This window comes from Vulpes lagopus, chromosome 20 (genome assembly GCF_018345385.1).
Source record: "Vulpes lagopus strain Blue_001 chromosome 20, ASM1834538v1, whole genome shotgun sequence".
Lineage (NCBI taxonomy): Eukaryota > Metazoa > Chordata > Mammalia > Carnivora > Canidae > Vulpes > Vulpes lagopus.
In genome coordinates, this window is record NC_054843.1 from 5,346,772 (window position 1) to 5,358,958 (window position 12,187).

Sequence of the window (12,187 nt, forward strand, 5' to 3'; positions counted from 1 at the left end):
CTCCATCTTATCTTCTGTTTATCTGAGCCTCTTCTCCACCAGCCTGCCAGCACGTTGACAAGGGATGGCCGGAGCACTGGTACATACACATAGTGGGAGTTCAATAAATATGTGTGAAATGGAATTGAATTAATGATGGTCCAGCTTGCTGACACTCTATGCATCCCTGCTTGGGCACACCCTGGGGGGTTCCCTCCTGCCCTCTGGGATGAATACTGCAGGCCACAAAAAAGAGAAAGCCTGGAGCCATAAGCCCCTTCTCATTCCTCTGTCTCCATGAGGTCATAAACTCAACATACCCAATTCCCATGCAAAGGGAGGTGCATTTAGAGTCTTTCCCTTGCTGTTACCTAGAGTTTGACACTCTTATGAATCTACCTGGGAAACAAAAAGTTAAATTTATTCCTGTGGCTCAAAGGAGGCCAGACATACCCTTGTCTTGTGATCAGGATGAGGGAGGTATATCAGAGCTGTTGAGGGACCTCTCCAAACATGACAGCCCTAGCCCCCTCTCCTCCTTCTGCATCAATAGGCATTATTCCTGAGGATGGCTTCCCATCCCTTTGGAACACTGGGGAAGAACATTCCCCAGATTCTCCTGATTTGCATGTAGAGTCCTTGGTAAGGGGAGAATCCTCACTGTAAAACCAGATTTACTTTCAGGTGAGTAGGAGCTGGAGGAGACCTACACACAGGCCATCAGGGCCAGACACATTCGGTAAGGAGGCCACTACCTCTATGTGACAATATTCAGAGAATGAAGAGAGAAAGGAGTCACCAAAAGGATCGGATGTAGAGGGAATTCATCTGAATTATGTTCCCAACACTCTTTACCTCCATGAAGAGACTACAGAGCAGCCCATCTGACTTTAGTGGCATTTGCTCTACTGTCTCAGGAAGCCTGCTCTGGAGTGTCCCCTCAACCTGCTGTCCTGTTTGCAGTGGTCCACAGATGCCAGGACCCCTAGGAAGCCCTGGCTGTTTGCTGGTACTGAAGCGATCCCATTGAGTACTTCTCTGATTAGAAACCCTTTAGAGGAGCCCCAGAGCCCATCCCCTGAGAATTATTCAGTAGGAGGGATTTCCCCACAAAACACATTAGACACATTTTCAGATGGACTTTTTGAAACAGTTAATCTTTCCAAGGATGCCAATCTTTCTTGGTCCGTACCCTTGTGGCACCACGTGGGACCCCCACCAGAGGAGCACCGTGAGCTCCACCCCAGCCATCACCTGGCCCACTTCCACCTTACTTTACACCTGCACTCCCAAGCACAAGTGGGAGCACACACACACAGAGCCCTGTCTCTCCTCCTTCCACCATTCTTCATGCTCCACCTCAATATTTAGTTAAGGAAAGAAATCAAGTACCCCTCAGTGGACCATTGTGCTGTCACAGAGCACCTCAGGATGCTGAAGACAAGATGTAACTTCCATATCAGCTTCTCAAGTGGCAAAGCTCAAAACCAGCAAGATTTAGTGGTTCGGGGCTCCTGCCACCTGGGGTCCCAAGGCAAGCACCCAATCCCCCTGCCCCTTACTCAGTGAGGCATCCTTTCCACATGGCAATCTCTCCTTCCAGTCTGTGGAGCCCCTTCGGAGTCTGTGAAACCACATACCCTCAAGGTATGTGATGAAAGGTAAGCCAAACAGCTTCTTCAAATTGCAGGTTGTGGTGAATGATCTCAGCAAGTAGCAAATCATAGTGTGAGGAGCTCAGGGAGGTGGGAGGGGAAGGACCATAGAGCTACCTTCCTGCTAGAGCCATAGAGGTGCAGAGAATGGCCTCAGTGGTGGGGGCATCCCCCTGGAGTCATGAAATGCACCTGCTGAACACATCTGAGTGACATGCGCCAAACATCCATGCACCGCCCTCCCCCTTCTTGTTCTCCTGAGTGAGTCATAATTCCTCTGGGAAGCTTCTGGTTCTTTGACATCCCAGGATACAGGGCTCTACTCCCATCATAAGAGAAAAATGCATTGCCGGTTGGCAGTTAATACTCTTCAAATGAGACGGGCATGGCAAGGAGTAGATCTCTCATTCGTAGCAGAAAGGCTTCTCATAGAAGCACCATGTTTCAGCTCTAACTCTTAAGGGAAGGAGAAAAAAGACACCTGCCCTGCAGTCACCTCTGACACTGGTCACTTCCCAGGTTAATCTAAAGGGAGAGACAAAGCAGACGCTTGAATCACGCATCGTAACTCCATTTTATTACAACATCAAGGAAAATAGTTGCAGGAGGAATGATACTAGAGATAAACAGAGATTAAGCCACCCACAGTTGCAGTGTCTACACCTTCCTAGCAGGGAATAAATATCATGGGTCTCTGTACATGCATTGCAGGACAGGTGTGCATGTGTGTATCATGTGCAAATGAATTCTCTCTAGGGTGTTGTTCTTTTAATTTCTTGACAGATGATGGTTGAATCCGGTGTCTCCTGGAAGACTATGAAGGGGCTCGCCCGCTAGGACTGGGACCCAGCCTTTTTCTTCTGGAATTTTCTGAACTGAGACTGAATGGCCACGGCTGCGCGTTCTGTCTCTGGCGCATCCATGTCAATGTCGAATTCTTCTTGAACTTTCTTCTGCCCATCTGTAACAAAAGAAAAACACACCCATGAAGCTGTCACTGAGCTGAGAGCAAAAACACAGACAGCCGCCAGTCCGCCAGGCAGCGCGCACTCACCACCCCCAGCACAGGACCTAGTGTGCAGAGTAGAGCATGTCCTGACCCCCACGAGAGCCCAGAATGGGTTGTTCTCTGGCTGCCTAAACTGTACACTTGCAAGAGACCACGAAACTCAAGGACATAGCCCCAACCACTCAGATACTTTCCGTACATAATTTTCTATGTCTCATGGTCATGTATCACGTGGTATTAAAAATACTAGCTGTGACAGGCACTGAGGGGGGCACTTGATGGGATGAGCACTGGGTGTTATGCTATATGTTGGCAAATTGAACTCCAATTTAAAAAAAAAAATACTAGCTGTGCTTTGACTTTTTCCTCATAGAGATACAATTTAAATAGTGCTACAGATACTGACCCAATGGGGGACTGGTATTCACAAGAGCTCGGGGGAAAAGTCACTGGGTTTCCATGTATTCTTTATTGCCAGTGAGACTGCTGATTGGATCAGGGCTTCTGTTTATCATTGTCACCAATGGATGACCCCATTTGACCTTCACAATTTGGCTGAACTTCCACACATCTGTTCCGATGAGGGAGGCTTAGCATTATGTTTGCTAAACTGGAAGGATTTAACTAATTCACACTCTAACGATTATAGAAAATAGAATATAAGCCAAAGTGAAAGCACGTGCTCAGTGTCCCTCTTCACTGAGCATCAGCTGACTTCTAGTCAAATATTAAAATAAATAAATAAGTAAAATCCTCTAGTCTTAAAAGGGAAGCATCTTTACAGCTCCTTCAGTCCAGTGAACGCTAATCCTCACAATCACCGAAGCATCTTTTTAAAAAAACATACAGGCCCAGGGCCCCAATCCAGGCTTGGGGCTGCCCTGGGAAGGGCTCCGGGTAGCAAGAGCAGGTCAGACGAATCAGCAGCCCTGGGGGGAGCACCAGATAGCCCTGTTTTCATAAAAGGCTTTCAGATGATGCCAAGATGCAGCCAGAGTTGAGACTCAGCTACTTTGTCTATGGATAAAGCACCAAATAAGACCCTAGAGTTAGCTCAAAGCACACCTGGGAACAGGACCCACCCTGGAGCACTTGGGCTGAGACCTCACTGCCTCACTGCAACCCAGACTTGAACCTGGAGCCCAGCAGTGTGCCCTGGAGCCCAGAAGTGTGCAAGGCACATCGAGCCCAGGATGGGAATGTCAGGGACATTTGAGGCAGGGACAGGGCTCTACACCTGACTTTGTCACCAAGCAGCCTAAGTTCGTCACTCACTCACTTCCTCTCTCAGAGACTTTGGGTGATAATGTTCAGCAGCAACCCTCACAAAGAAGGTGAGACCATGGGATCACTTTCAAGTGATGCAGGCTTGTTCTCTCCTGCCTTCTCTGTTCTCTTGATAGATAGATAGATAGATAGATAGATAGATAGATAGATAGATGATAGAGATAGATATTAGATGATAGATTGATAGATGATTGATTGATAGATGATAGTAGATTGATAGATGATTGGCAAATAGATACATATAAATGCTGATAGATACATAGAGAGATGATACAGAGATAAGAATATAAATATATATGAGTTGCCCCTTCCTTCAGGTGCATCTGCTGGTGTGGCATTCCCTTTGCAGACCCTTAAGGAGGCTCCTATCAATTTTCCCAGAGACTAAGCTGGTTCCACCTAGATCCCTCCAAACACACCTCCATCTGGGAGGAGAGGACACTGGCTCGGCAAGCCTTGCCAGACTGACGCGTCTGTGACCTAAATCAGTAGAACTATTTTCCTCTATCCTGGATATGAGCTGTGGATGCCCATAAGAATAGTGAAGTTTGAATGTCCCAATGTCCGCGGAATATTTGGGGGCATCTTTTCCTAACCCTTGAGAGCCCAGGTGATATGGAGAACACATTGGGTTTGTCTCTTACTGCAACCGGTAGCCATTCACATTTTACATGGCACTGCAGGGAATCAATAAGGAATAGGGCCACTGGGTGGGGCAGGAGCTCCCGGACACTCCTGGGTCAGGACCTCAAACACATTTCATTAGCATTATTTCACGAGACGGGGATGGGACAGTGTGTAGCAAGCCTGAACTAGGCCCAGCTGCATCCGATTGCAAAAGGGGAGGCCATCTGTCATTCAAGGAGACACAGAAAACTTCTCTTAGATGTAAAATATTGCTGCAACCTGAAGGCTTTCAATGGCCTGATTCATCTTTCCCCTTAATGATAATGAAGAAAACAGCAATATTATTTTTTGACAAATGATTCAAGAGGGCTTAGAAAACTATGTAGATTTCGGAAATATATGAGATTGTAAGGATGGGTCATAAAAATAAATTTTACAATCATATTTGGAACTAATATCTCCAGACAAAAGTGATTTCTACATTCCTCCCTCGTTGAAAAAATATTACAATGTTTAAAAAAGAATGCACTAATAGTTCAGGAATCGTTACCTTCTGTTTACTTGGCAGAGTCCAGCATTGCCTGGGGAAGATCTGACCCTGTGACTCTTTGTAAAGCAGAGGAGAGGGACCCGGAATGTGGTAGAGAAGAGACAACTATTCAAATTGGTGGCACAGCTATATGTTGGCAAATTGAACTCCAATAAAAAAATATATATATGTTTCAAAAAAAAAAAAAAAACAAATTGGTGGCACAGGGTTCACCGCAAATGATGCAAGGGTCTGCAGATGGCTCGGGGTGTGGTCCTGAGAGTAGGAAAGCAGGGCTCAAGGCACCCCAGACTCAGCAGGAGGAGGCTGGGGGTCATGGCAAAGCCTCTGTGGGGCCAGCCGAGGGGCACTGTCCACAGACAACTTGGTGAACACAATGCAAAATGTGGCCACGTTGGAGTGATATAAGGAAGCATCATTTAATGGGGAGGGGGGCGTGCCACAGGGAATGGTCAGGGCCTGGGTAGAGAGGAAGGACTCACAGGCGTCCAAAGGTGGGCACCTTCAGATACACAGCTCCTGATGGTGAGCTCTGGGTGGGCTTTTAAGCCCTTCTGTGCCTAGAACAGTGCCTGGCATCAGCACGTGGCCAGGAATAAAGGAAAGGCAGCCTCACATCCTGCAGGCAAGCATCCTCCAGCCTTCTCGGGGCTAAGGCTGACTCCCTCCTGGGCCCAGTGAGGCAGCTGGCAGAAGCAGGGGTTGTGAGACCAGGTACAGTGATTTGGGGGAGTGTCCTACTGCTCTGTGACTCTCCTGAAGGTTCGGAGCGTCTCTGGGTCTCAGCGTGCTCATCTCAAAAATGGAGAGGCAAAATCATTTTCAAAAGCCGGTTCCACCTAGATACCAGTGTGATGTGCAGCTCTAGGCCACGCTGTAAATCGAACCACTGGCCCCGTGGTGTTGAGCAAGACACGTCAGAGCAGCAAAGCAGGTGCAAGGGGGTGTGAGCAGTCCCATGGCTCCCCAGCCCCTGGGCCCTGCACCTGCTCGGACTCTCAGGTGCTTGGGGCCTGCTGTGTAGGGGAAGGAAATGACTGCTTTCCAGCAGGGCCAGCCACACGGCCATCAGCAGCGCTGAGGGGTCAGGCCCTCCCCAGCCTTTGGGATGGCAGGTGGCCTTTGCTGGGCTTGTGACTTCACATCCTTGCTCAGCAGTACAAGGCCCAGAGGCTACACCCAAAGACAGCTGCGGCCGAGGCCTCACAGGTCATGTGAAAATAAACCTAACTCTGGGAAACGAACTAGGGGTGGTGGATGGGGAGGAGGGCGGAGGGTGGAGGGGAATGGGTGACGGGCACTGAGGGGGGCACTTGACGGGATGAGCACTGGGTGTTTTTCTGTATGTTGGTAAATTGAACACCAATAAAAATTAATTTAAAAAAAAATAAAATAAAATAAACCAGGCAGTCCCCAGTCACGGTCGCTAGGAGGCACTGAAGGTGCCTGGGGCCCTGTGTCCAGGTGGCTTCTGTCTCAGGAGGGACAGTAGATCTAAATGAGCAGAGGGAAAATGTGAGCTGTTCTCACCTCTAGACCCCCCCCCCCAGCCATTCCCCAGATTCTTCTACTTATCACTTCATAAAGGTGCGTGCAGGCCTGCAGCCGGGCGGGGTGGGCTCTCTACCTGACATTCGTATCCAGGATCCCAGGAGCCAAAGGGCATAGAGACCTGGTTCCACCAGCCTGAGCGAGCACTTTATAACCTGCCCGTTGCTGCACGGCCGATGTTATTATTCACATCTCTCTGGAGCACAGGAATTTGATCATTTCTGAGCATCCCTCTGTGAAGAAATTCTGCAGCCGACCAGGACAACTGTCAAGATGTTATTCATACCAATTATAAAAAAGTCATAAAAAGCTAGCGATTGCCAAGTCCCCTGGAGAACGGGAAGGAGCCCGGCTTCCCGACCGTGTAGCCCCGGAGGTGTGAGGGGCACCCCCGTAACTGCAATGTCCAAGGAGCCCGGGTCGGCTGGGAGCCCCCACGAGTCCCTCAGATGGCACCCAGCTTTGTGGGTCCCTTGCCTAGCAGGCCTGCTCTCGAAGGCACAGGGCAGTCTGAGCCATTACCAGCTACTACATCATCCAGCTGCCCTTCTATTTGCCCCCCCCCCAATCCTATCCTCTCTCCCCACTTCGCTCTCAGAACCAGCAGGACAGCTGCAAAACAGTCCCAAGCAATTAGACTTTTCTCCCCAGGCAGAAACTCCATCAGACAACCGAGACGCAACCCAGAGCTCCGCTGCCGGCCAGCAGCACAGGAGCCACGACGCTCCCCCAGGCTCGGGAGGCTGGTGATTCAGGGCTGCCGTGACCTGCCCCCCAGGAAGGAACCCGGTGCGATTCAGATTTATACTCCAAGCTCCTGTAGACATCTCTTGTGCTGCTTTCCTGAAATACTGCCCTTGCCTTGCAGACACTGAGATGGGAAGTAGCCGTGCTGCTTTGGATTTTATTACGCCGTAAGAGAGATGTTCAGGTAGCCGTTCTTAAAGATGTCATTGTAATAAGAGCCACCCCTCACTGAGCATTCAATAGGTCCTCCCTCGTAGATTTAAGTGGATTTTCTTTTACAGATCATTTGATGGCAAATGTAAAATAGAGAATCATAAATATGAAAGGAAGGAGCTACTACCGCCAGCTCAGGCTAATCCCAGGTGAATATTGCAAGTCTCTGATGCTTTCATGAAAATCTATCGTATAGGAAAATGGCTTGACATATTAGAATACTGTCTGCGTGTATCTATTCTGACAAGCACGGAGCTGGCGCTAGAGTGGTGGTCATCAAATCAGGGCTACACAGCCCATCAACAGGTTCTTACTGGGCCCCTGTGTGGATCTGCAGAGCTGCCAATACAAAGTACCCCGGCCAGACAGCTTGGATGACAGACACTTGTTCTCCCTCCATTCTGGAAGCTGGAAGTTCAAGACCAACAGAGCAGCAGGTTTGGTTTTTGTTCTGAGACCTCTCTCCTTGGCTTGCAGACAGCCGCCTCCCCACTGTGTCCTCACATGGTCTGGTGCCTCTTCCTCTTCTTATAAGGACACTGGTCAGACACCGCAAAAAACCTCGATTTAACTCAGTCACCTCATTAAAGTCCTTATCTTCAAATATAGCCTCATTCTGAGACACTGGGGATCAGGGCTTCAGTATATGAATTTGGAGGGACACAATTCAACCTAAACTAACTTTGGGCTCTATAGGTTTCAAAGCAGCTTTGTATTCTGTCCCTTGTCTGGCTTCTGCATTCTCGAGAGCGGCAGGAAATGCCCACTGTTCCCATTTTACAAAGGCACAGACACCATGATATGCCTTGCTTGAGATCATCTGGTGAGCGCTGGCCAAGGGCTGAGTCGGAAGCCCAGCTTTGCTCCAAATCTGGATTTTAATCAGCAGCGTTGGGTTGCTTTCAGATCCTTAGAGGACGAAATGACAGTTTTTCCTACGGACCGGTGAATGTTGCTTAGGGGAAAAGAAAATCTTAAATGGCCCAAATTAAACACATGAGACAGTCGACCAGCTTGCAAAATCTGCTGGTCTACTGGGCAGTCCAGGAGAACCTACACCAAATGCGATCATTCAGCAAATGGTCAAGAATGCCTAGTACGGATCCATCTCTGTCCTAGAGGCTGAGAGAGAGAGCGAAGAACAAGCCCAAAGCCCCCCTCTCTCCAGGGAAAATAAATAAATAAATAAGCAAATGCAAATAAGTAATGGAATTTCATAAGTTCCCAAAATAAAGTGTGTATGTGTGTGTGTGTGTGTGTGTTATGAAGTCAGGTAAGGGCTCTGGGAAGGAGACAGGGTCAGGAGAGGAGGCCTGTCCCCAAAACGAGCTTAAGACCCATCTGCCCGGGGGAGAAGGACACAGGGGCCTTCCGCTGCTGAGAAACAACATGTTTTAAGAAACTATTCTCCATCCGTGCATTCACAATCTAAGTAGCAGACTTCAAATAATTAGCATAAATCCTTTAGAAATTAACAGACATGTAGTCATCCAGAGCATAACAGAGCTATTCCTGGAGCCTGTGAAGCCCAAGATCTGATAAAAAGTTTGAGACTCAGCATCATTCAAAAATACATCATATTAACCCCCATGCCTGATGGAAGGAACTCTTAGATATATTTGCTTTTATGATGATATAGGGTCACGGCCTAGAGGTACTGGCAATAAGTCATGAATATAGGGGCTTGCACACACACACGCACGTGCACACTCATGCACATGCACACACACCCCCTTTACATACTTACAACTCTCCATACGTTAAAGAGTTATTTTATAGAAACAAAATTACCTCCTAAGTCCTAATCCTGTAGAACAGAAATTTGTGCATAAGCAGTAAATTGGGATATAATTGTCCTGAGTAGGAGTTTGCCTTGATTCGGAGGCACAGCACAGAGCCTATCATAAAGACCTAAATTTTAGCACACCATAAAGAAACAGCAATCATTTAACTTAAGTATGCCCTGCAAATGGGGTATTATAATACTGAAGTCCTTAGAATGCCCGACCTGCCTTCAGAGTATAATACTAGCTTGGAAAAAATTAACATCTGTCCATCGTGTTGCCCTTGATATACTTAAGCTAATTGCTACAGGGCAACCTGGGGCTCCCGGGGGCCTCGTTGCTGGCTCTCCGCCCTCTCGTGCACCAGGGCCACCTATTGGTCAAGGACAGCCAGCGTGGCTTTCTTCATAAGGACCCAAACCCAGACCCTTGAGGCAGGGAAAGCAAAGAGACAAGCAAGAAAAACAAGCAAAGATCGGAATTTTTATTTCTTAAGCTTCAAACTGAATCAAAATATACCCAGAGAACAAGGCACCTAGTGTTAGGGATGAGGTCGTGTCCTCCCCCCCGCCCCCCCGCTGCCCTCACCTTAGAAATAATAAAGATAAATTTGTATGCCTTGTTCCAAAAAATGCTGGCATCAAGCATCTATCTTATGAAATGCTAATTAGAAAAGCAATGACTGCCCATTCTTTAAAAAGCTGGGGTCTCATTCATTTGGGGAATATAAAAAATAGTGAAAGGAATAAAGGGAAAGGAGAGAAAATGAGTGAAAATATCAGTGAGGGTGACAAAACATGAGAGACTCCTAACTCTGGGAAATGAACAAGGGGTAGCGGAAGGGGAGGTGGGCGGGGGGACGGGGTGACTGGGTGACAGGCACTGAGGGGGGCACTTGACAGGATGAGCACTGGGGGTTATGCTATATGTTGGCAAATTGAACTCCAATAAAAAAAATTTTAAATGAAATAAAATAAAAATAAAAAGCCGGGGAAAGCCCAGTTGGTGGTGAGTTAGAGCATTCCCCCGAGGCTGGGCAGGAGTGTGGAATTCCAACAAGCTGGCCTCCGAGCTCTGAGCTCCAACCCGTTTCTCGTTCCTGCCCACTGGCTCGGGGTTTATTGAATGGGGGCTGCTGGTGCGGAGAATTGCAATTTTCCAGGTCTTGGCTAAGCGGCGGGCGGAGATTAATGAGCAAGGCCGGGCATTAGCGGCAGCAGGCGAGGGGCCTTTCTGCATCTCCTGTGTCCTCACAGTAGAAAAACACACATTTCCCACTTCTTCTAACTTTCCACACACACACACCAAGTTTGCACCTTTCTGGTTCTTACAGCTTTTCCAAAGAGAGAGAAATTCTCTGTTGTCATAAAATAGAGGCGTTCTGAACCCCCAGGCTCCATTGTTCAAAATGGGCTGTTGTCAATGCCAGGCCTAATTTGGTCTCCCGAAAGCAACGGCTTACTTGCAGCTCCTGAGTCCTCTGCTTCCATTATGCTGCTGCTCTGGCCCCTCTCTGCATGCACCTTGCTCATATAAAAAAGACTACTGGGCTGGGCCGTTTAGGTAATCAAATGGGTGCACATATGGGCTGCTGAGATCATATTTTCCCCAAAATTCATTAAGCACGGGAAGAGACCATGTTAACAAGAAGATATAAATATCATTGAAAAAAACAATTTTGAGGGGCTTCTGGGTAGCTCAGGGGTTGAGCGTCTGCCTTTGGCTCAGGTTGCGATCCTGGGGTCCTGGGATCGAGTCCTGCATCCGACTCCCCATGGGGAGCCTGTTTCTCCCTCTGCCTGTGTCTCTGCTCCTCTTTCTCTCTGTGTCTCTAACGAATTAATAATAAAATCTTTTTTAAAAGAGAGAGAGAGAGAGAAAGAAAGAAAGAAAAAACTAATTTTTCTATTGGAAAGGCAAAATTGTTTGTAGTTATATTAGTCAGCAAAGGCTGGTAACAAAGTACCACCAGCAGGGTGCTTAAATGACAGAAATGTATTTGCTCACAGTCTGGAGGCCAGAAGTCTGAGATCAAGGTGCTGGCATGTTGGTTCCTCTGAGGCCCGTCTCCTGGGCATGCAAACACCTTCCTCTCCCTGTGTCCTCCCACAGTCATCCCTCTGTACACATCTGGGTCCTGATCTCCTCTAAATATTGTAAGAACACCAACCGTCTTGGATTAGGGCCCACATTAATGACCTCATTTGACCTCAATCATTTCTTTGAAGACTATGTCTCCAAATACGGTCCCATTTTGAAGTACTTTGGGGCTTCAACATACAAATGTTGGGTTGAGGGAAACAATTCAGCCCATAGCACTAGCCAAAATGCCCACGTTTTGAGGAAATGCCTTTTTTTCCTTTTAGAGGAAAAAAAAATGAAGACAGGGCAATGAGGCATGAAGAAGAAGCTTCACTAGGGAAAGCTCAAATTCAAGTTCCAACTGATCGAGTGTGGTCAGATTTGCTTTTCTGAGGTTCAAATGCTCCCCTGTGTTTGAAATGGGGGATGCTAAGGAATCGAGACTCGTTTGCCCTCAAGAACTTTAGAGGGCCGAGGAGAGGGTGTGCGCCAGCCGGCTCTGAGGCGCATCCAGAGCGATTACAAATGCTACCCCAGACGGGGGCTCGCAGACCGGCTCACCCCATGGCCTCTCTTTCCACCGGCTCGCTCCATCACGCTGCTGACAGGCTGGAGGAAACCCATTCCCAGATGTCCTGGAAGGAGGATCCCTCTTCTCAGGTTTAGGGCCAGCCAGGCAGGTGCAACGTGGCAGGACCTGAGG

The 12,187-nt window shown here is 48.1% G+C and overlaps 1 protein-coding gene across 1 annotated transcript in view; it reads right to left on the reverse strand.

The window, feature by feature from the left end:
• Window positions 1-2,189: 2,189 nt before the first annotated feature.
• The window catches only part of PCP4 (Purkinje cell protein 4), a 55,026-nt gene continuing 45,028 nt past the window's right edge, over window positions 2,190-12,187 (reverse strand). The window contains exon 3 of the mRNA XM_041734720.1: window positions 2,190-2,595. Within this exon, the coding sequence (XP_041590654.1) occupies window positions 2,468-2,595 (128 nt within the window). The 3' untranslated portion in view covers window positions 2,190-2,467. The remainder of the gene's footprint in view (window positions 2,596-12,187) is intronic.